This window comes from Hesperophylax consimilis, chromosome 8, assembly GCF_061612785.1.
Source record: "Hesperophylax consimilis isolate HC1 chromosome 8, BYU_Hcon_1.0, whole genome shotgun sequence".
NCBI lineage: Eukaryota > Metazoa > Arthropoda > Insecta > Trichoptera > Limnephilidae > Hesperophylax > Hesperophylax consimilis.
This window is the reverse complement of record NC_142843.1, coordinates 10,002,501-10,028,314: the sequence shown is the minus strand read 5'-3', so window position 1 is coordinate 10,028,314 and position 25,814 is coordinate 10,002,501. Positions and strand designations below refer to the sequence as shown.

The 25,814-nt window shown below is 34.9% G+C and overlaps 2 protein-coding genes across 2 annotated transcripts; both read right to left on the bottom strand.

Annotated features, from left to right (window-relative positions):
- Nucleotides 1-2,052: 2,052 nt before the first annotated feature.
- Nucleotides 2,053-7,250, bottom strand: LOC149421544 (alpha-L-fucosidase-like). The gene is made up of 7 exons (XM_089634430.1): nucleotides 7,194-7,250; nucleotides 5,726-5,985; nucleotides 4,423-4,561; nucleotides 3,701-4,170; nucleotides 3,260-3,400; nucleotides 2,457-2,818; nucleotides 2,053-2,342 (listed from the first exon to the last, which is right to left on the bottom strand). Exons 2-7 carry the CDS (start codon nucleotides 5,970-5,972, stop codon nucleotides 2,241-2,243), a joined length of 1,461 nt encoding a protein of 486 aa, XP_089490556.1. The 5' UTR covers nucleotides 5,973-5,985; nucleotides 7,194-7,250; the 3' UTR covers nucleotides 2,053-2,240.
- Nucleotides 7,251-21,205: 13,955 nt separating this feature from the next.
- LOC149421543 (alpha-L-fucosidase-like) lies at nucleotides 21,206-25,089 on the bottom strand. Its single transcript, XM_089634429.1, has 6 exons — nucleotides 24,836-25,089; nucleotides 23,549-23,687; nucleotides 22,832-23,301; nucleotides 22,395-22,535; nucleotides 21,582-21,943; nucleotides 21,206-21,467 (listed from the first exon to the last, which is right to left on the bottom strand). The coding sequence occupies exons 1-6, from the start codon at nucleotides 25,080-25,082 to the stop codon at nucleotides 21,366-21,368; spliced, it is 1,461 nt and encodes a 486-aa protein (XP_089490555.1). The 5' UTR covers nucleotides 25,083-25,089; the 3' UTR covers nucleotides 21,206-21,365.
- Nucleotides 25,090-25,814: the final 725 nt, after the last annotated feature.

The window sequence follows — 25,814 nt, the reverse complement described above, 5'->3', positions numbered from 1 at the left end:
CTCCTCCAAATTAAACATTACGTACGTACATATTTGATACAATTTTGCACAATTTTTTAAATGATTTTATTGTAAGGAGACCTTCTTTTTGCTGAGGATCGTGACCCCCACGCCAATTTTCATGGTGTATAAGGCTCCTTCACTCCTCGCGGTTCTGCGCTGTGTGGTGAGCTGCGGACACCGACAGGTCCGAACGCAAGTAGTACTTGGTCACTCCAGCACATAGGTGACCATCCTCTGCTTCTCTTGCCTTCCACTTTGCCAGTAACTATGAGTTTCTCCATGTTGGACTCCTCAGTTTGGTGAGCAACGTCTCAAAAGTATCATAGAATACCTTGTAGGCAGACAGTTATTTATTAATTTATTTACTATGATTTGAATTGACATAATTTTATTTCATAACGTTTTCCCCACTGGGATTTCTCGTGATGGGGAAGACATTTTACATTTTCCGTATTTTATTAAATTTACATATACAATTTGTTTGTATTTCTTAAAGCTCAATTGTTTACAGTGTAGGTCTTAAGCTAATATATATATTTTTTATTATACTTATATTCATTTAAATGTTACACAAGTTGTCTCACTTTACTCCATCCGTTTGGATGCAATATTTTATCAATTTCGTGTCTCCCTGTGACCAAAATCCATTATTTTAAGAATGCTTTGAATTGACATATGTTAATTTTTTGTAAAGAGTGATAATTTGTTGAAAAGTTTTATGCCGTGGTACATGAAAGTTCTGTATCCAAATGTTGTCTTCGTTTTTGCTTGTTGGATGTATTTTCGGTTGAAGGATCTAGTGATTTTGTTAGGTATGTTCGTTAGTAGATAGTGTATTGTTTTTTTGGGTATCATTGTGTATGGTTTTAGCATCGAGTTCTTTAGGTGCCATGATGTTTAGATTATTAAAAATAAAGTCAGATCAAGTTTTAATAGGTACTTTGACTAGTATTTTCAAAATGGCTTTTTGTGTTATAATTAGGGAATTTAATGTGGCGTTATTTGCACTTCCCCATCCAATTATTCTAATAAAGATTGACATATGGCCATGTATATTCTAATAAGTTCTCTTTCAGTCAAGAACATTTCTGATTGTTTTAAAAAGTATGTAATTTTTAAAATTTGTTAGTTGTACAGTTTAATTATGTTCTATCCATTTATGATTTGTTTAGATTTATAGGTCTAGATACCTCATGTGGTTGACCTTTTCTAATGACGGACAGTCTAGTAGTAGTTTATTATCTTGGCAATCGCGGATTTTTAAAAATTAAAGTTCGATCATTCATCTTCTGGATTGCTTATTTTGATAGCAGTTTATTAAGTTTCCTTCCCATTTAGGGTATGTGTGTTCAAATTTAGCCATTCTCTGTTTTATTTCAGTTCTGTCAAGCAACTAGCCTACAACGATATAAAAACCGAACTTGAATAGGACTTTCACAGAACCCGAAAATAAACACTGAAATTTGATGAATTGTTCAAATTCTCCGAAACAACCCGTCCTAAGTTATTTTTTTCAGGGTAATTAATGATTTGGTTTTTAATGGTTGTTTCCATAATTTTTGATAGAGTATTCAGAAGTGTGATTGGTCAGTAGTTACTAATATTCCTTTGATTACCTGATTTATAAACTGGTATTACTGTGCCTAGCTTAAGTAATGTTGGGAATAAGCTTTCATTAATAGATCTATTTATTAGAAAATGAATAAGTTCATCTTGCAGAAATTTTATTGTTTTCGATGAGGATGTGGGTTTAAAATTATATAAGATATGAGTTTATTCGCTTTTGGTAGCAGGTTTTTAGAGAATATGTTTCTTGGAAACGTGGTAGGTGCGCTAGTATTTTGGTTTAAAAATAGAGGTAGGTGTATTTTGTTGACTAATTCGTAGCCTACGTTGGCAAAGTATTTATTAGTAAAATTTAATAATAGGTCCTCATCTGCGTGCAGTATACTGTGGATAACTGTTACAGAGCACTTCCAGAATGGACACATTTGTGCGTCTTGTTGTTAACATCAAGAAAGTAGGAAGGTATAAAATAAAACTCTGTAATAATAAAAATAAATTGATTCGTATAATAAATTTGTATATAATCAATCACTTGCCTGGTTGTTTTTTTTTTTAAATATTCCGTGAGTTTCCAACAAAGTTTCCAAAAACCTAAGATTTAACTGATAGATTATAGGTTTGTTACGTTTTATACACCATAATCTATTAAAAAAATTGGGTGTCTTTTGAATTTAAGTCACCACATTTGTGATTTTCAAGCACCACGACCATTGCGATATAACAGTATCCAAATCGGGTAAACTAATCCAGGTTCCATTGCCAACCCGTGACCACTGTAACAAATAGTACAAAATAATCAGTAATTAACTTGTTATAAGTCTGCATCAATCAAGTTTAAATCGGAGAATGCCACAGATTATTTAACTAAAAATTAGAAAATGTCTCACTTTCAATGGAAATTTATCGTTTCCTAGTAAAAACACTTCAGTTTCTTTCGCAATCATGTGGTTGGTCAGCCCTTCAACATAAAGCGTTTTGTTTTTGGGCCATTCAAGAACAATTGCGTAAACAGTAGACACCACTCCTTGCAGTTCATTGCTGTGCGAAGTGTCTCTGAAGTGATACTGTTCCTTTGAAGCTGTGTACCAAACATTTCCATTAGCCGTGTCGTTCTGGTATTTCCACGGCTTAGTTTTGTAAATGGCATCTCCGTTTATTTTCAGCCATTGCCCCATCCCTTGCAGACGGTCCTGGAATATTGGGACGATTATTCCATCTTTCGTTGGTCCGACGTTCATAAGTAAATTACCTGAAAAAAATGTTTATATGTCAAAGATGATTGAAAGAAGTGGTCTTCGATCAACATTAGATAAGGGCGAAAATTGCGTTTCCCACGAGAAACATGTTTCGCTTGATTGTAGTTTTGGCGAAACATTTTTTTTGTGTACGAATCAATTGTGTTCACACCAAACTAAAAAGGACACACAATATAAATAAATTGCATAGTTATCACATGAATTACCATTTGTTATTTCTATAAATTGGCGTAGTCCACGGAAGTGATTCTAAAAGAGATAATTACGTAAACTTCCTGACTGCCTAACCAAATAAGTTTTTTTTCTTTTCAACGTGAAAAGAACTCATTGACAAAGTACTAAAAAGTATTTTATTAGGAATTTTATCTTTTGTTGTAGTTTTACTTATGTGTAATATTTTTCTTGGGTGTAACACGTTGAAAATAAAAACTTACCCCCACAACTGACAGTAGTTACTAATTCTGCGATTAGCTCTTTTACCGTTAAAAAGTCAGAAATGTCAGCATTTCTTCTGTATCCCCAAGATACCTTATCAACGGTCATGGCATTTTCCCACTTGTGTGTTTGTAGCGTTTCTGAAAGAAATATATAAGATTGATGAATACTACCAATCATATGTTTTTTCCAGCATATTGACGAATGCACTACCCACCCCATTAAAAGAGCGCGATACATTTACATTAAAGAAACAATGAATAATAAACATAGGAGTTATTGGTTGCTTTTATGTTCAATATCGTGCAACCTCTGGCAAAAATAGCACACAAATATGAGTTGTTGCTCTTGTAGGGTGTTTCATTGAAGCAAAGGACCTGGTGCCTCATGAGGCATGAAAAAACATAACATATTTATTTACAAAATAAAGTAATATTTACGTGGATTGTATCGATCAGTGCAAGTATAAAATCCTCCGTGGTGGCAAGGAATGTCCCGACCCCAGCGGTCATTGACGACAATGGAGTCCTTCACTGGACTGCTGTTGAAGATCCAGGCAAGAATATTCTTCGATCTCCAATACTCGTCTTCAGCTTCCCAATCTCCATCAGTCCACAACACATCTGGCTTGTAAGTTTCAAGCAATTCAATTATATCCGGAATCATCTTTTGATCGACATATTCCTGTGTGGTGTAGTTCCGACTCTTGTCTTGTAAATACATGGGATTGAACCACTCGTAGAGCGAGTAATACACTCCAAAATGCATCTTGTTCTTCTTACGAATTGCACGAGAAAGCTCCTTTACCAAGTCTCTGTGGGGACCGACATCTACTGAATTCCAGCTGAAGGTGTGCTTCGACGGCCATAAAGTGTATCCTTCGTGATGCTTGCTTGTGAGCACCACGTATCTGAAAGTTTTATTATTTATAAGTAGTACTAGCAATAATCAGATTTAAGATAACCAGAACCATATCAGATTTCTTATCATATTGCTGTAAGAATTTATATAAATGGCAGAAAAATCTTTAAAATCTGTGTGGCCTTGGGTCCTGCAAAATGCCTAAAATAGTGCGAGCAAGACCATTTTATGGTATATGTCTGTTTGGAATTTTGTAGTCCAAACAAAAACAAAAAAATATATTGATATGATTAAGACATACTTGGCTCCTGATCCCTCTAATATTTCCGTCCATTCTTCTGCATCAAAGAATCCAGCCTTAAACTCAGGGGCAAAGTCTTGATAGGAGAATCCTGGTGGATAGGACTGGTTCATAAATTGCACGTATTTGTCAACCTTTGCTAAAAAATAAAAATTAAAACTACATTCTCAATAACAAAAATTTTGCAATCGCACAAAAGATTTTGAAATCTGAAACCAGAGGTATATCACTTAAAACTGGTAATGGTTTTGACGATTTTACCCCATGTACGCTGTTTTTTCAAAAAATCGTGAACTTTTCTTAAAGTTATTTATTTTTCTTACATGTAAAAACAATCCCAATTCCGGAAAAATAAAACACATAATTGATTACAAGAAATGTGTATATTGGTAGCACACAAGGTCGTATATAAAGTTAAAACTTCCAACGACTATCGACATATTTCAAGTAGTCAGTAGTAGAATACATAGGAACTATATAACATTTTTAAGAAAATAATTTTGACAAAATCCTATATTTTTCAAGTTATGGTTTTGTTATTTTCCAAGTGTACCTAAGGTATAAGACCAAAAAGGAAAAATATAAATACAATTGTTAAGAATTCAGCATTAATTCGATAAATTCTTCGGAATTCGAAGGAATTCTTCGGTAAGAATATAGTGGAGGACTAAAAAGAAGTAAAAAACCCTCTTTTTAAACCAGCATTGCATAATTCAATAAAAAATTAAGGATCCTCGAAGCGTAGCTTAATCAAATTAAATTTAAAAAAATGTATGCCTAAAAAATTTCAATTAAATTCTACATTTTTTCCAAAGATGGAATTCCAAAGATTTCCAAAGATATTATGCAACATACGGATGATTGATTATAGTTTAGGAGGATTGAAACCAGATACACATACACGCAATAATATGTGCTTGGTGAAGTTGAGATGGTTTGAATAATATTAAAGGGGCAAATTTTTAATATTTTTATAATTATTTTTATTTTAAAAGACAAGTTTACCCGAGTTACGAATAACCTGACAAAATTTGAAAATCTCCTACTACTCCTTATTAAGCGGAAAATGTTGATTGTGTTGTGATGGAGGACTTAGCCAGCGGAGGAAGTGAACACACTACGCCTGGGTGGGACCAAAATGCGATACCAACTTAGCCACTGACCGGAATTAATTTTGATAGCCTGGTATCCATTGCGTTTTTATTCTTTGAATGTTATTCTCAATGTTCTACTCAATGATTGATTTTTAAGTATAGAATCCTTTCCGAACTGAAAAAAAACATTATAAAGTTTTTATACTTACATATCCAATTTGTCCAAAACCATTCACTTCCAAAACTCGGCACAGAATAGACTCCCCAGTGGAGGAATATCCCAAACTTTGCATCGTCGTACCATCCTGGATTGGGTCTGGAGTCCAAACTCTCCCAGGTAGGCTTGTAGTCGGTCTCACGATTCTTAGAGTGCCAAGCGTGTCCGTCAAATTTTTTGCACCAAACGCTTTCTAAAAAGCAAATAATTGCAAACCCAAGCCACCATGATATATACATGGTATTTTCCTTACTAAAAAAAGAAAAAAAATGTAATGTTTTTAATAATCAAGGAGAAATTGCAAAAACCAAAATAAATTACATCATACTGTGGTCATTTTGTAGATAAAGGTTTCAAAAATATATATAAACTAACGCAGACCCTAGAAATATCACAGGATAATCATTGCGGTGCTACTGATTACTAATATTTTTCGCTTCGCGTCTCATCTAAATGGAATAATTTTGAATTATCAACAATACAGTTCCAATTTTAATTAAAATAATTTTATATTCAAATATTACTGGTAGGTACTCTGATTTATTCTATACAAATTTTTAAAATGGCAATACTAATAATTTTATATTAAAAATATAACATTATAGGTAGGTACTTTATTGAATTCTACAAACAAACACTGCCACTTTTGAAAATGCAAATTAAATTCAAAGCAAACGTTCATTGAAACGGAGTTATAACCACATAACAGAGACATAACCGAAATTAGTGTTTTTAATATGTTAGTTTTTCATGGAATACAGAAATACTCCTTTGAGGTTTCTGTTCCAATGTACGGGAATTGATGTTCTATAAACGGAGTTAATAAATATATCAAGAGTACCCCCTAACACGTTGACCAGATCATTCAACCTATTGGTTAGTGAGTGTGTCTGATAGTTGATTGTGTATGTATTGCAGAAGAATTTTACATTTTGACTTGTGTTCCTAGTCGGCACATAGATTGTAATAATGGCAACGACGGCAGGACTGTAAATTAAGTTGTTAATGACTCTGTGTAGAAGATTACAATTAAAATATTCCACTAGTTTGAATTGATAAATGATGATTTAGAAAAATAAATACTCCTTGTTTTTACAGGAAACTTTCACACACATTTTTATAACACGAATCCAATTCCAATATCCCACAATCAGTTCTAAACCCTCTTCTTGAAGGACTTTAACATGGCTAATGTTGAACATTACATAAAACCTATGACTTCATCATGGATAGCATCAAATAAAATATATTAGGTATAAGAATATAATTACAGTTTAAAAACAACAAGTTTTTGGGAGTAATTATCATATAATACCTGCAAGCATCAGTCAGACGGCAATAATATACAAATTTATATCTTTAATGTTGTTATAATAAATCATATAAAACGTGTATTTGTGCAATTGAGAGTTTTGAGGCGAAACTTATCGAAACGAAACACGTCAAACAAACATATTTACCAACAAATGTGCACACTGCTGTGTTGAATTTATGTAACCAGTCACGGCTGAGATTTATTTTGTACTGAACTGAACGCTGAATACAAAACGTTGACCCTCGCCTTATAAGATAATTATATCATTGTCAACATAACATAACGCGTACGGGAATTGATGGTGTAACCGGCAAACATAAATATAAAATATAATTTGAACTATCTAATCAAGAGAATGGCAAATAACCCTACTCTTCTTATAAATTCGAGACTACAAGCGGTGTACCACAGTGGTGACATTGAGGCCTAGTTTTATTTTTACTTTTCATAACATCGTAAATATTTTTGTATTTAGAGTATTTTATTTTATTTGGTTTTACGCCCAGCTGGGCTTTTACATGGGTTTTGAGAACATTCCCAGTGAGCTATCGAAAAGTATACACAAAAATTTTAAGGAATGAAATGACAGTAAACTGATAAACGTAATATAAAACAATATTAGTAAAACATGTAACAGTAATAAAAATATTGTAGAAACTTGAAAAATACTACATATAATACAAATCACTAAAACTAAATTACCAACTCTACGATAATTTGTAGGATTCAACAAAGTGCTGGTATAGATTACGCTTAGCTCTACAAATGGAGTGAATAAATACATATATTAATAGTACTCCCAAACTTGTTGCCCAGATCATGCATCCTACGGTTAGTGAGTGTGTCTGATAGTTGGTTGTGTATGTATTGCAGAAGAATGTTACATTTTGTCTTGTGTTCCTAGTCGGCACATAGATTTTAATAGTGGCAACAATGGCAGGACTGTGAATTAAGTTGTTAATGACTATGTGTAACACAACCAGGTCTGACATAATTCTCCTCTCAGACAGTATTAGTAGATGCAATAGATTCATGAAACTGACGTAATTAATGTATTCAATTGGAATTCATCTCACGTACCTAAGAAATTAGTGTTTATCTCTTTCTATATTGTTACAGTGAACTATATAAAAAGGGGACCAAATAGTGAATTATATTCCGCTTGACTTCCAACTAATGAAATATAGAGGATTCTCAAAAAATCTAAGGAATTAAAATCATTTGAGGTTCTGCAAAGGAAGCCAAGCATTTTTAAAGCTTTATTAGTTATATATAGTTTATGTGTTCAATAAATCTGAAGTTTTCATCAAATATTACACCCAAGTCACGAATTTTTGATACTGGTATTAATTTACTATTATTTAATGTATATTCATTTAAGATATTATAATTAAGCATTTTGTTCACACTATTAATGAAGTTGATCTAAGTTAGTCTGTAAAATTTGGCAATCGTATACGTTTCGTATTCTTTTGATAAATTTATTTTATATATTTTAAAAATATATTATTACAATAATGTTAATTTTTTACTTTTCTCCGACGATCTAAGAATATTTAAAATTATAAAAAATAAAGACTGTATAGCAAAGCGCACCCAGAAAAGAAATCAAGCGGGTTTTTTTACACAACATAAAATGTTTGCCATATCCATATATTCATATATAGGTACTTGTGCACAGAGTAAGTGAATAGTAAATAAAATACACAACCATATTTCCAAATAATTTAGTTAAAATACAAAATATATAAGAAAGATTACGTTTTTAGTTAGGTATTCAGTACGGCATTCTGAAATTTAAAGAACACGATGATGTGTTCTTCAATATATTTCTACGTAATATTTTACAATTTTAGGCATAAGAGTAGTCATTTTTTTATGCTCGATTGTCAGCTTTATTTTGGTCGAAAATAAAAATTATACCGGCATGTGTCTTAGTGTGGGAGTCAAAAAGCTTATAAAGACTTAGTATTTCAAAGACTGTAAATATTCCTGGAATTTATCCTTTTTTTCGTACATTGGTTTAAATTATTAGTATAATATTACCAACGCGTTATATATAAATCATTGCAAATGCATTCTGACGCTACGCCACTTGTGTTGCAGTAAATTCAAATCTACCAGAAGAAAATGGGCTTCTGGTTACGTCACGACTTTCTAGCCAATCACCGCTCTACCCTCTAAATGAGCTAACCTTTCGATTAACATATTTTTTAGATGAGTAATATTTCGTTTGCATCGTTTTTCTCACGACTTTCCAGACGATGTGTTTAAATGCCTATTGGTTGGATCGAATTATAACAAAGCAATCAAATTTATACAATATAATGATAATTTTTATTATGGATAAGTATCTTTACTTACGTAATATCACTCTGTACACGGGGCTTCTGTTGTATGGAAGAACCGGTGATTTGCCTAATGTTATGTAATAACTTTTACAAGAAAAATGCAGAATTTACAAAAACATACACTATTTAGATAACTATATTTTATTAATAAGATTTATAATTTTTTTATTAGTAAGAGTAGTTTATAGAAATTAGGAATAATTGTTATGAAATTCTTAGATTTGGCGAAGGTAATTTCAATAAAAGGGAAACATTCCTTGCATTTTTAAAAGTAGTTTGATATTTCAAAACACAGTACAGTATATGCAATTTGGGAAGTGGGTATGGATACAGCCGCCCCGGGAACCATTTATTGGATAACCAACACCTCAGCTATTGGTCTCCCCTAGTGGTTCGTTACGTTTGGTGATTTGCAGGGGTGCCGGGTTCATGGGGTGAGGTTTTTCTAGGTCTGCCCACTTATTGCGTGGCGGGCCGGAACGGGAGAGACTGGTTGAGGTTTCTATCTCGAACCATCGCGCTGCACCGCAGTGGGAGGGGTGGATTCATATGTCCGTCACTCCTGAACACACTGACCCCAAGATTCCTACCTACCCCTCATACCTTATTGCGTGGTGGGCCGGAACGGGAGAGACTGGTTGAGGTTTCTATCTCGACCCATCGCGCTGCACAGCAGTGGGAGGGGTGGATTCATATGTCCGTCACTCCTGAACACACTGATTCCTACCTACCCCTCATACCTTATTGCGTGGCGGGCCGGAACGGGAGAGACTGGTTGAGGTTTCTATCTCGACCCATCGCGCTGCACCGCAGTGGGAGGGGTGGATTCATATGTCCGTCACTCCTGAACACACTGATTCCTACCTACCCCTCATACCTTATTGCGTGGCGGGCCGGAACGGGAGAGACTGGTTGAGGTTTCTATCTCGACCCATCGCGCTGCACAGCAGTGGGAGGGGTGGATTCATATGTCCGTCACTCCTGAACACACTGATTCCTACCTACCCCTCATACCTTATTGCGTGGTGGGCCGGAACGGGAGAGACTGGTTGAGGTTTCTATCTCGACCCATCGCGCTGCACAGCAGTGGGAGGGGTGGATTCATATGTCCGTCACTCCTGAACACACTGATTCCTACCTACCCCTCATACCTTATTGCGTGGTGGGCCGGAACGGGAGAGACTGGTTGAGGTTTCTATCTCGACCCATCGCGCTGCACAGCAGTGGGAGGGGTGGATTCATATGTCCGTCACTCCTGAACACACTGATTCCTACCTACCCCTCATACCTTATTGCGTGGTGGGCCGGAACGGGAGAGACTGGTTGAGGTTTCTATCTCGACCCATCGCGCTGCACAGCAGTGGGAGGGGTGGATTCATATGTCCGTCACTCCTGAACACACTGATTCCTACCTACCCCTCATACCTTATTGCGTGGCGGGCCGGAACGGGAGAGACTGGTTGAGGTTTCTATCTCGACCCATCGCGCTGCACCGCAGTGGGAGGGGTGGATTCATATGTCCGTCACTCCTGAACACACTGATTCCTACCTACCCCTCATACCTTATTGCGTGGCGGGCCGGAACGGGAGAGACTGGTTGAGGTTTCTATCTCGACCCATCGCGCTGCACAGCAGTGGGAGGGGTGGATTCATATGTCCGTCACTCCTGAACACACTGATTCCTACCTACCCCTCATACCTTATTGCGTGGCGGGCCGGAACGGGAGAGACTGGTTGAGGTTTCTATCTCGACCCATCGCGCTGCACAGCAGTGGGAGGGGTGGATTCATATGTCCGTCACTCCTGAACACACTGATTCCTACCTACCCCTCATACCTTATTGCGTGGCGGGCCGGAACGGGAGAGACTGGTTGAGGTTTCTATCTCGACCCATCGCGCTGCACCGCAGTGGGAGGGGTGGATTCATATGTCCGTCCCTCCTGAACACACTGATTCCTACCTACCCCTCATACCTTATTGCGTGGCGGGCCGGAACGGGAGAGACTGGTTGAGGTTTCTATCTCGACCCATCGCGCTGCACAGCAGTGGGAGGGGTGGATTCATATGTCCGTCACTCCTGAACACACTGATTCCTACCTACCCCTCATACCTTATTGCGTGGCGGGCCGGAACGGGAGAGACTGGTTGAGGTTTCTATCTCGACCCATCGCGCTGCACAGCAGTGGGAGGGGTGGATTCATATGTCCGTCACTCCTGAACACACTGATTCCTACCTACCCCTCATACCTTATTGCGTGGTGGGCCGGAACGGGAGAGACTGGTTGAGGTTTCTATCTCGAACCATCGCGCTGCACCGCAGTGGGAGGGGTGGATTCATATGTCCGTCACTCCTGAACACACTGACCCCAAGATTCCTACCTACCCCTCATACCTTTTTCCTTCGCTAAGCTACCTCTCCTCGCTTTCCTTGAAAAGACCCTCCACACAGCATCCCCAAAGATGATATAGGCTCTAAGAGAAATTATTTCACTCGGATCTCTTGTGTGGAATTAGTGTAAAAAAATATATTTACTATAAAATGTTTCCAGGAGGAAATTATTAAATTTCATCACGATACAATAATTTTCTACAGTGGTTTCATTTCTCTTGGATAATTTATTGAATTCAATAGTTACTTTTAGAAGCAACCATCTTATAAACTATATGTCCGGATAAAATACTATGTGGACAAACCTTTATGAAACAGATGGTACAAATTCTGATTGGAGCTATTTTAACGAAATTATACAACATACAATACTATCGAATACCACATTAATAGAAAAAAAGATATCCCATAAAAATAAGCACATCAAACACACATTTACAACCAGTAAAGCCAACAAATGTATTGCAACAGTCAAAGATTGGCTTGATAGAAATCTCCTTAGTCTAAATTTTGATAAAACTATCTTTATTCCCTTTTATAATTCCCAAAAGTCATCCCCTAAAAATAATCTTAATCTGAAGTTCCACAACCCTAATTGTAAATTTGCGACATGCTCAAATTGCGAAGACGTGAAATTCGGACAATATATCAAGTATTTAGGTGTAACTATAGACTGCCAACTCAAATGGACTTGCTATATAGAAAAGACGGTCAATAAACTGAGATACCTAAGTTTCATATTCAAACGAATGAGCAACATTGTCAATATAAGAACCACGAAACTTGTTTATGACGCGTTAGTGCTTTCATCTATTTCCTATGGAATAATTGCCTGGGAAGGAACTTACAATAACCACGTGAAACCCTTAGAAATCGCTCAGAAGTCCATTATTAAAATAATGTACCAAAGGACCAAGACATATCCCACCAACCAGTTATTTCAAGAAACTAAAATTATGGAACTAAGACGGATCTATTGTATTCAATGTCTTAAATTTATATTTACACGTCTTGACAAAATTGAGTCAATACGAGCTCTAACAACCTACCCTCCACCACCGTATTTTACTAAATGCAATAGAGAAAACCTTTCTGCCTTCAAACCTACATCCCTCGAAGAAGTAAGGAAATTAATTCTTACTTCACCGAACAAGCAGTGTTCGCTCGACCCTATTCCAACGTGGCTACTGAAAAAGTGTTGCAATGAAATTGCTCCCTTTTTAGTTCATCTTTTCAATAAGTCACTTAGCACGGGTGACTTTCCAAAATCCCTTAAATCAGCTATCGTAACTCCATTATTAAAAAAACCGCAACTGGACGCTGAAGATCTTTCAAATTACCGACCCGTTTCAAATCTGCCTTTTATATCAAAAATATTAGAATAAATCGCTGCCTCACAGGTCACATGTCACTTAAATTCAAATGAATTATTATTAATTATTAACTAAATACCAATCTGCATATAGACGGTTCCACTCCACAGAAACCGGGTTACTACGTGTTTTGTCGGACATAACTACTGCCATTTAGTCGGGTAAACTGGCACTTCTTTCAGTCTTGGACATGAGTGCTGCATTTGAAACGATTGACCATGACTTTCTTATTAAACGATTATATGAATCATTTGGTTTAAACTGTGATGTTAAGACCTGGCTGAAATCGTACCTGGCCAACCGTTTACAAGCCGTAAAAGTGGGAAAAAACCAATCAAATTATGCAACCCTTTCATCTGGAGTACCCCAAGGGTCCGTTCTGGGCCCACTACTCTTCATCCTCTTCACAAATGATGTCGCTAAAATAATCGAATCATTTGGCCTTCTATCTCACTGCTACGCTGATGACCAGCAAGTTTATTTTTACTGCTTACCAGAAGAAATAAACAGTCTAAAAATTCGTATAACTGAGTGTATAGAAGCAATTACTCGCTGGATGACCTCAAATAGATTGAAACTGAATCCCACAAAGACTGAGTTTCTGTGGACTGCTACAAACAGACGTCAGCATAACATTGAAAACTCCCCAATAACCATTTCAGGAAGTGACATCACTCCAAAAACGTGCATCAAATTACTGGGTGTCAATCTGGACGCTAATTTTTCCCTTAAAACTCAGGTGAACAGAACTGTAAGCACGGGGTTCTTTCAATTAAGGCAAATTAAAGCAGTGCGGAGAAACCTGCCAACAAAGGCGACTAAATTGCTAGTCAATTCCTATGTTGTTTCACGTCTAGATTATTGCAACGGAATATATGCAAGTCTCCCCAAATGTCAAATCAACAAATTACAATCCGTTTTCAACGCCGCGGCAAGGCTTATCACCGGAGTATCTAAATACTCCCACATTTCAGAGCATCTCAAAAATCTGCACTGGCTCAAATGTCCTGAAAGAATCCAGTTCAAGGTATGCTGGATGGTATTTAAGTCACTTAACGGAATGGCTCCGGCTTACTTATCAGAATTGTGTATTCCAGAAGATTCCAATTCCCGACAGTCAACCCTTAGGTCAGCAACGTCATCAGCTATCGGAAGGTTGAAGGAACCAAAGCGCACACCAGATACTAAGTTCGGTGAGCGTGCTTTCGCCATGTCAGGACCTAAAGCCTGGAATGGACTGCCACATGATTTGAGAATGATCGCAGACTCGACAGAATTTAGGTCTAAACTTAAAACGCACCTTTTCAGACAGTCGTATCCATAATTTCAGAAACCTCCACTTTCACAGTCGACGGCAATTTAAATTAACAAAATGTAAAAAATACTAAAAATAAAATAAAATAAATAAAAATAATAATTAAAAATAAATAAATAAAAATGACAACTAACAATTTGTAGGCTTTTTAAGACAGTTAAAATACAGTTAAATTAAAATAAAAACTATAGCAGACTTAAGGTCATGCGATGACCAGTGTTTTTTGATATAGTGTCCTCTGCGTGCAGTTTTATCTTTTATAAGCATAAACTTTTTAATATAAGTGTGTTTGTCGGAAGTGACTTGCCAGGTAAGTATGTTTTGGTATCTTTTCTAAATAACAAATGTAGATCCTAGGAAATAAATTGTACAGCGCCCTTGAGGTGATTTTTCACAAAAACGGCGCTCTAAAAATTATCCAATTATTATTATTATCAACATGTGTCAAAACCTGAACTTATATAAGAAAAATGTTAAAAGTTGGATAAGAAATAATATCGAAGCGGGTAACTTTTTTCTATAATTTAAGCTATCGGTTTCTAAATAACTAAAATACCACATGTCTTTCTGTAAATTAAAGATTAATTTCTGTAAATCAAAGAAATATACATGCATCTATGTTTTATGTGTGTGTGTGTGTGTGTGTGTGTGTGTGTGAGTGTGTGTGTGAGGTTGTGTGTGTGTGTGTGTGTATATATTTGTAAATTAAAAAAAAAAAAAACCTTCTGTAAAAAAAAACAATCACATTGATCTCTATAGATACTTTTTACAAGTTTAAAAAAATATATTTTAAACACCACTGTTTTATCCTTACACTATAATACCCACGCTCAAGCTTCGCCTTTGTGGGATTTTTTTGTTACTCTTTCATTCTATGTTACTATGTATGTAAATGAATTGCATATGTATCAAAAATTTTGTTAATAAAAAAAAATAAAAAAAAAACCTTGGATTACACAAAACATCATCAACTTTATAAGGAAAAGAGATGAAATACATTTAAAAGTTAAAAAAGACCCTTACGATATACTTAAATTAAGATTCTATAAAAGATACAAAATATAAGTAAAAATTTTATTCGCAACGCCAAAGAAAACTACTATAAAAGGAAAATAGAAGAATGTAACAATGACTCCAGAAAAATATGGAAGATTATAAAAGAAATCACTAACTCTGAACCCTCCTACAGCAAGAAAATGATTGGAGAATTAAACATTGACATGATTCCAACTTCTTTTGCAGAGCATCCTAACAAAATTCTGGAATATATTAATTTTTTTTTCACTAAAATAGGCCCGAAATTGGCAAATAAAATCACAAAACCAATTAATAATGAAAAGGAAATAGAAAATAATGAAGTCTCAATCCAAGATAGCACACTAAATCTAAACCAAATAAATAGCAACGAACTAAGGAAAGTGATTGCTTCACTAGATAACAACACTTCTTCAGGAAATGATCCTATCTCAATCAAAACTATAAAACATCTCCAAAAGGAGTTGATCCTCCCCCTGACATCCAAAATATTGTATTTATTTTATACTATTTTTTTTTTTTAAATAATATAATTACACAATATAGTACAGTTATTAATTACATAATATTAGTATTTGACAGACCTTATAAATCTCTCTATATCAAAGGGGATATTTCCTTCTTGTCTAAAAAATGCTACAGTTTTACCAATTTATAAAAATGGAAGCAAAAATGACATAAATAATTATCACCCTATAAGTATCCTAAGCACTTTCTCAAAAATTATGGAAAATTTTTTGAAAATCCAAATCGTCCACTTTCTGGAAATTAATAAAAAAATTCCCTTACACAATATGGATTTCGGGAAAGTATGAGTACCGTGGATGCCATTTAACATTTTACAAGAATAGTCAGAAAAAATTTAAACGATGGAAAAAAATATCTGCCTGTTTTTATAGACCTAAAAAAAGCCTTTGACACAATAGATCATAAAATTCTTCTCACAAAACTTTAAAAAATTGGCATATCTGGCACTCCACTAACTTTACTGATGACGTACTTGACAGGACAAACACAACAAGTACAAATAGGCCAACAAAAAAGCAATCCTCTTCCAATAAACTACGGCGTCCCTCAAGGAAGTGTCTTGGGACCAATTTCTCATCTACATAAATGAAATTACCAAACTTCCCATCAATGGAAACATAATTAGTTTTGCCGATGATACTGTTATGTTATTCCACGAAAAGGACTGGATGGACACTTATAAAGAGGCTGAACATGGACTAACTGCACTTCAAAATTGGCTTCGGATGAACTCTCTTACGCTCAATATAATTAAAACTAATTATCTAGCATTTTCAATAAACTCAAGATGTCAACCGGGTAAAGAATGCACTCTAAAATTGTACGAGTGTCAAAACAATAAGTCACATTGCTCTTGCCCTATTATAACAAAGGCAAAAAGTATTAAGTATCTAGGAGTGGAAATAGACGAAAACCTTAGATGGGACATACACATAAATGGAATCACGAAAAAACCTTACGAGACTTGTATATTTCTTCAAAAACCTAAGAGACATACCACCTAGGAAAGATATCAAAAAAGTATTTTATGCTTTATGTCATTCCCGTCTTGAGTACGGAATTCTAGTATGGGGATCTGCTACAGCAAATAATATTAACCACTTAGATATTGCCCAGAAGAGCATTATAAAAACCATATTAAAATTACCCATCAGAACCCCCTCAAAAGATATTTTTAAGTGTTTTGACATTCTAAATTTAAAACAAATACATTCCAAGAATATTTTAATACATCATTTTAAAAACAGAAAATTTCCTAATGAAACTCGGATACGTGATACAAGAGCCTCAAAAAGGGATATACGAGATGTTCCAAAATTCAAGACAAGTTTTGGCCAAAGAAACCACATATATCTGGCAACCAAACTTTACAACATCGTTCCTCCAAGTTTGAAAAAGATAGAAAAGATAAATAAGCTTAAGGAAAAAATCAAAACATGGGTGAAAGAAATTAATGCAGACATACTAGAAAAAACTAAATAACAGAAAATCAAAGAAATCTACCAGTCCGCCTCAGCACAGGACTACCTAGTGAGGAGGACTAAAAACAAACAGATGAAATATTATAGATTATCATATATTGTTACTCTCATCAAACCTATAATTAAATAGACACTAATAAAAAATAAATAAATAAATAAAAAAAATCAACTCACTCCATGTTTCGATTGTTATTATGTTGCCGGAACTCGGTGAACAGGATATTAAAATAACTTAACGTGTATCTTGGATTGTCGAATGTCTGTTTGCTTTTTACGGTATCAGTCATTATTAAAGAAATTTAAACCTGTAGTATTTTCTATAACAGAGTTAAATTTGTTTAGAACAACTGACCCGATCAGTCCTGACTTTTTAACAATCCGATTCTAACCGATTTATCAGAGAAACTGACTATACTAAAGAACAGATGTACTTTCTAATAAAAAAGTGTTTTAAATACGGTATTTTAAAGTTCTTAGTAGAGCAGAGGGATAGTCAGTACATAAATAAACCACTCGCGGTCAGTCAGAGCTGGTCAGACTATCAATTACACTTTTAATTTCCTCGTAATTATAAAATAAAATACACGTAACAATAAAATACACCTGTGTCTAAACATGTACCACAACAAGTTACTAAGATAGCTTATAGAAATACTTTCTTAGAGTTGATAATATTATTTACCATGGAACCTGCCATTTTTAGCGGAAAATGAAAAAGTTGCTCTGATCATGTAAAAAAAGCACGTTTTGTAAAAAAAGCGTTCATCGTATTTTTTTCTTTGATTATGATTACTTTTCTTTAATAATAAGTAAATACACAGTAAACAAAGCGTATAGTAGTTGTCCAAAAAAATGTGTCTGTCACTTGAACTTCAAGAGGCATGTGCTCTATCAAACTCTACGGACTCAAAAATAGAAAAACATTCCGGTATATGACTTGCTTATACAAAGTCCTGAGTGGTCATATTGACTGTCCAGCTCTTTACTTCAAGAAAATAGATTGGTTCAAATCAAAATCGTTTCAAGTAGTAATAATTTGAACTCGATACGAAATAACTTTGCTTCATTATTTAAAAAAAAAATGTCGAAATTATAAAATAAAATAATTAGTTTAAAAATAATAATTTATTAAAAGTCAAATTTTATCTTTTTCTTTTTTACTGCTCCTACACATTTTTCCGTCTTTTCATCTCATACTATCAACTGGCACATTGCATGTATAATTTATTAACTGTATTTTTAAGTATGTTGTAACGGACGTAGTTGACCACATTATTTAATTTCATAAAAATTGTTTTACTTTTATAAAATGTGCCTACCCCACGCCACTGGCAAAATCACCACTCCCCGCCACTGGCCATTTTGTTCTTGGCCGCTTGAAAACTTTGTCTACGAACGGCATCGATACCGCGTCGCCGGCTTACCTGCCGCGTGGATCGATGTCCAGCATTTTTTCTATGTAAAAATTACTAGGAAAAATCAATTTTTAAATATTGCAAATGTTTATATTTTACTTGTTCATCCCCTCGGCGGTAGTCAAATAAACACTATTTTCAATATACTACCGCTGAGGAGATTTAAAAAAAGCTGTTTTTCACACATATGTATAACCATTTTTTGAACAATATTTTTTACCCTTTTTGCGTGTACAAAAATCCAGGAACCTCGTAGCATAGTGAATCTTATCTCTTTCTGAGCGCTATGTTACGGGGGACCTGGGAAAAATACTAACTTAACATGTTTTACAAATTTGATCGCTTTGAGATCATATTTACACATTTATTTACAAACTTTTCTTATTTTTTGTCGTATCTTGGCAAACAAAATCTAGTTGTCAAGATACACATTCTCATAACTACTATGCATTTAAACTATGTAATTGTCATTCATGTAAGCGTTCAAAATCTTTTCTAACTCGCAAATTTAAGCGACTAATTTCACCAGTGCTGCCGACAAAATGAATATGCAACATTTTGTCGGGGCCTATAAACTCATTGTTGGCGCGGGTACAATCCCCCACCACTTTCAGGCTCCCAACCCAATGTCGGGCGCGAGTCAGGCTAATCAAATATAAGCAGCCACATAATTGAAAATAAATTAGTTCATCTTTACCACCGAAACCAAGCGTTTTATTATCTACAAGTGACTCCTGCCCAACATCTGCCTCACCTCGCCAAGTCTTCTGCTCCAAGATCTTCTGGTGTTACCTCTTCAAGACAAGCCGGCCCTCCTCTGGAAAACCGCCAACACCAGGAGCGAGCAGAGACGACAGCACACCCAGTGCCCACTATTCACCAAGCCTGGGTGCGGGAGGCAGATTTCATCAAATATACTACTATCATCATCATCATCGGCCGTAAAGGAGCATTCTCATCGGTTGAAGACACGGTTTGGACCCGGCGCCTAAATCTACAGTCCTGTGCGGACTCCCGTCCAGTACATATGTTTTTTTTATCAATTCTATTTTTTTATATCATATGTATTACGTTTGCATGATTTAAAAAAGTTTGTAAAATAAAAGATACCTGGCCCTAAACTAAACGAGACCTTTGAAATCTAAAGTTAAAATCGTTTTTTTTTCACCCTTTCCCAATCGGGTTCAGTCACTCCCAGGAGCCTCCAAGAGTTAGTCTATTGTGGCCCAGTCTCTAATTAGGGTATTAGCTATAATAATTAATGTCTTCGCCATAATATTTTTCTTGTGGACACACGATTTATAGATTTTGCCATTGGCGATGTTTTGAGCAATCTTCTATTCTATTTGTAAAGAAGAGTCTCTGTGGACGGTTGACTGGTGCCTTGATATTTATAAAAAATATAGTTTTATTCCAATATTGACGAAATTTCCCACCATTGACCTTCAAAACAAGGGGAAGGGCACTGTCTAGATGAGATTTCGAATTTTTTTGCGTAAAGCCCGGGCAACGCCGGCGACTTCAGCTAGAAACAATTATAAAAATGTTTCGACCGAAAGATTTTCCGCTTTCAAATGGTATTTGATATATTGATAAATAAACACATATATATATTTATATTCATCGAAATTTAATGAATTGTTCAAATTCTCCGAAACAACCCCTTCCTAAGTTTTTTTTTCAAGGTAATTAAAGAGTTGTTTTTTAACGGTTGTTTCCATAATTTATGATAGGGTATTCAGAATTGTGATTGGTCTGTAGTTACTAATATTCATTGATTACCTGATTTATAAACTGGTATTACTGTGCCTAGCTTAAGTAATGATGGGAATAAGCTTTCATTAATGGATCTATTTATACGAAAATTAATGGGATCAATGAGTTAATCTTGTAGATTTTTTTTATGTTTTCATTGAGATTCCATCACTGCCTGACGAGGATTTGGGCTTAAAATTAGATAAGATATGAGTTAATTCGCATTTGGTGGTAGGTTTTGAAGAGAAAGTGTTTCTTGGAGACGTGGTAGGTGCGCTAGTATTTTGGTTTAAAAATGGAGGTAGGTGTATTTTGTTGGCTAATTCGTAGCCTACGTTGGCAAAATATTTTTTTGTAAAATTTATTAATAGGTCCTCATCTGCGTGCAGTATACTGTGGATAACTGTTACAGAGCACTTCCAGAATGGACACATATTTGCGTCTGCTTGTTAACTTCAACGAAGTAGGAAGGTATAAAATAAAACTCTGTAATAATAAAATTAAATTCATTCCTATAAAAATTTTAATATATATATATCATTTGCCTTTTTGTTTTTTTGTTTAAATATTCCGTGAGAAGAAAGTTTTCAAAAACCCACGATTTAACCGAAAGATAATAGGTTTGTTACGCTTTATACGACATAATCTATTAAAAAAGTAGGGTGTCTTTTGTATTTAAGTCACCACATTTGTGATTTTCAAGCACCACGACCATTGCGATATAACAGTATCCAAATCGGGTAAACTAATCCAGGTTCCATTGCCAACCCGTGACCACTGTAACAAATAGTAAAAAATAATCAGTAATGAACTTGTTATAAGTCTGCATCAATCAAGTTTAAATCGGAGAATGCCACAGATTATTTAACTAAAAATTAGAAAATGTCTCACTTTCAATGGCAAGTTATCGTTTCCTAGCAAAAACACTTCAGTTTCTTTCGCAATCATGTGGTTGGTCAGCCCTTCGACATAAAGCGTTTTGTTTTGGGGCCATTCAAGAACAATTGCGTAAACAGTAGACACCACTCCTTGCAGTTCATTGCTGTGCGAAGTGTCTCTGAAGTGATGCTGTTCCTTTGAAGCTGTGTACCAAACATTTCCATTAGCCGTGTCGTCCTGGTATATCCACGGCTGAGTTTTGTAAATGGCATCTCCGTTTATGTTCAGCCATTGCCCCATCCCTTGCAGACGGTCCTGGAATATTGGGACGATTATTCCATCTTTCGTTGGTCCGACGTTCATAAGTAAATTACCTGAAAAAATGTTTATATGTCAAAGATGATTGGAAGAAGTGGTCTTTGATCAAAATTAGATAAGGGTGAAAATTGCATTTCCCACGAGAAACACGTTTCGCTTGATTGTAGTTTTTGCGAACCATTTTTTTGTGTACGAATCAATTGTGTTCACATCAAACGAAAAAGGACACACAATTTAATTAAATTGCATAGTTGTCACATGAATTAGCATTTGTTATTTCTATAAATTGGCGTAGTCCACGGAAGTGATTACGTAAACTTCCTGACTTAACCAAACCTAACCAAATAAGCTTTTTTTCTTTTCAACGCGAAAAGTACCCATTGACAAAATACTAAAAAGTAGTTTATTAGGACTTCTATCTTTTGTTGTAGTATTTCATATGTCTAATATTGTAACACGTTTAAAATAAAAGTAATTAAGAAAAATAATAATAAAATAAAAACTTACCTCCACAACTGACAGTAGTTACTAATTCTTTGATTAGCTCTTTTACCGTTAAAAAGTCAGAAATGTCAGCATTTCTTCTGTATCCCCAAGATACCTTATCAACGGTCATGGCGTTTTCCCACTTGTGTGTTTGTAGCGTTCCTGAAAGAAAGATATAAGATTGATGAACACTACCAATCATAAGTTTTTTTCCAGCATAGAGATGAATGCGCTACCCACCCGATTGAAAGAGCGCGAAATATTTACATTACAGATACAATTAATAATAAACAAAGGAGTTATTGGTTGCTTTGATGTTCAATATCGTGCAACCTCTGCCATTAAAAAAATATCACACAAATAGAGTTGTTGCTCTTGTAGGGTGTTTCATCGAAGCTGGTGCCTCATGAGGCATGAAAAAACATAAAATAGTTTGTTAAAAATAAATTAATATTTACCGGGATTGTATCGATCAAAGCAAGTATAAACTCCTCCGTGGTGGCAAGGAATGCCCCGACCCCAACGGTCATTGACGACAATGGAGTCCTTCACTGGACTGCTGTTGAAGATCCAGGCAAGAATATTCTTCGATCTCCAATACTCGTCTTCAGCATCCCAATCTCCATCAGTCCACAACACATCTGGCTTGTAAGTTTCAAGCAATTCAACTATATCCGGAATCATCTTTTGATCGACATATTCCTGTGTGGTGTAGTTCCGACTCTGGTCTTGTAAATACATGGGATTGTACCACTCGTAGAGTGAATAATACACTCCGAAATGCATCTTGTTCTTCTTACGAATTGCACGAGAAAGCTCCTTTACCAAGTCTCTGTGGGGACCGACATCTACTGAATTCCAGCTGAATGTGTGGTTCGACGGCCATAAAGTATATCCTTCGTGATGCTTGCTTGTGAGCACCACGTATCTGAAAGTTTTATTACTTTTAAGTTCCAGCAATAATTAGATTTAAGATAACTAGAACCATATCAGATTTCATATCATATTGCTGTAAGAATTTTTATAAACAGCAGAAAAAACTTGCTGTGTGTGGCTTTGGGTCCTACAAAATGCCTAAAATAGTGCGAGCAAGACCTTTCTATGGTGTATGTCTGTTTGGCATTTTGTAGTCCAAACAAAAACAAAAAAAAAATATTGATATGATCCAGACATACTTGGCTCCTGATCCCTCTAACATTTCCGTCCATTCGTCTGCATCAAAGAATCCAGCCTTAAACTCCGGGGCAAAGCCTTGATAGGTGAATCCTGGTGGATAGGACTTGTTCATAAATTGCACGTACATGTCAACGTTTGCTAAAAAATAAAAAATAATACTACATTCTCAATAACAAAAATTTTGCATTCGCACAAAACGACTTGAAATCTGAAACCATAAGTATATAATTTAAAACTGGTAATGGTTTTGACGATTTTACGCTGTTTTTGCCAAATTGCGAACATTTCTTAAAGTTATTTATTTTTCTTACAAGAAAACACATGAATTCCAATACCGGAAAAATAAAACATATAATTGTTTTCAATAAATATGCATATCGGTAGCATAGAAAGGCGTAAATAACATTATTAAAACATCCAAGAACAATCGTCATTTTTCAACAGATGAATTCATATTGTCAGTGGTATAATACATAGGAGTTATATAACATTTTTATGAAAATAATTTTGACAAATTGCTATATTTTTCAAGTTATGGTTTTGATAAGTAAGGTTTAAAACTAAAAAGGAAGAATATGAACACAATTTTTAAGAATTCAACATTAATTCGATAAATTTCAGGAATTCTTCCGTCATATTTCTTTAACAATACAGTGGAATACTAAAAAGAAGAAATAATCCTATCTTTAAACCAACATTGAATAATTCAATTAAAATACTACGGACCCTCGATGAGTAGTTTAGTTAAATTATGTATGTAATAAATTTCAATAAAAAAAAATGTATGATTAAAAAAATCAATTAAATTCTACATTTTTTCCAAGGATGGAATTAAGACATTATAGAACTTACAATGGAAGATTGATTATAGTTTAGGAGGATTGTAACCAGATCCACATACACGCAATAATATGTGCTTTGTGAAGTTGAGATGGTTTGAATAATTTTGAAGGGGTAAACTTTTAATATTTTTATTTTAAAAGACAAGTTTACCCGAGTTACGAATAACCTGACAATATTTTAAAATCTCATACTACCACCACAGTAAGCGGACAATGTTGATTGTTTTGTGATGGAGGACTTAGTTAGCCGAGGAAGTAAACACACTACGCCTGGGTGAGACCCAAATGCGTTGCCAACTTAGCCACTGACCGGAATTAATTTTGATAGCCTGGTATCCATTGTGTTATATTCTTTGAATGTTATTCACAATTTTTCTACTCAATGATTGATTTTAAAGTATAGAATCCTTACTGAACCGAAAAAAAAAAATTTTTTAGACTCACTTTTCCAATTCCACCAAAACCATTCACTTCCAAAACTCGGCACAGAATAGACTCCCCAGTGGAGGAATATCCCAAACTTGGCATCGTCATACCATTCTGGATTGGGTCTGGAGTCCAAACTCTCCCAGGTAGGCTTATAGTCGGTCTCACGATTTTTAGAGTGCCAAGCGTGTCCGTCAAATTTTTTGCACCAAACGCTTTCTAAAAAGCAAATAATTGCAAACCCAAGCCACCATGATATATACATGTTATTTTTTTTTTACTAAAAAAAGAAAAAAATTTAATGTAATCAAGGAGAAATAGCAAAAACAAAAATAAATCACATCATACTGTGGTCATTTTTGTAGAGGTTTCATATATACATATATAAACTAACGCAGACCCTAGAAATATCACAGGATAGTCATTCAGGCGCTACTGCTTACTAATATTTTTTCGCTTCGCGTCTCATATAAATGGTATAATTCTGAATTATCAACAATACAGTTCCAATTTTTATTAAAATAATTTTATATTTATTTATTTATTTAATTTAAAAAAAAAACATGACATAATACATTGTTACAGCGATCCTTGGCTGTCCAACTAGGATATCACCCGTTTTAGGACAGACAGAAATAGGCAGATCCATCAAAAGCGATTCTTGTTTAGTCCAGTGTATTGACTTTACTTAGTTCTTATAATTCTTCTTATTCTTATAGTGTATTGACTGTACTTAGTCACATGCAGCTGAATCAAAGTTATAATTTAATTAATATAATATATAAATATAAGAGTTAGTGAGTTCTGAATGATGTGTAGGAATTTTTGTGATGTTTGTGTCAATGATTGATGTATGAAACACGTATTATTGTACGTTCTGAAAGTTATTTGTATGATGAGAATCTTGAAGGCTATAAATATACTAAAAACAATAAAATGGCCTATATCATGGTAAGAACTTATGATGGAGAGAGGTTGAAGCTGAAAATAAGTTACA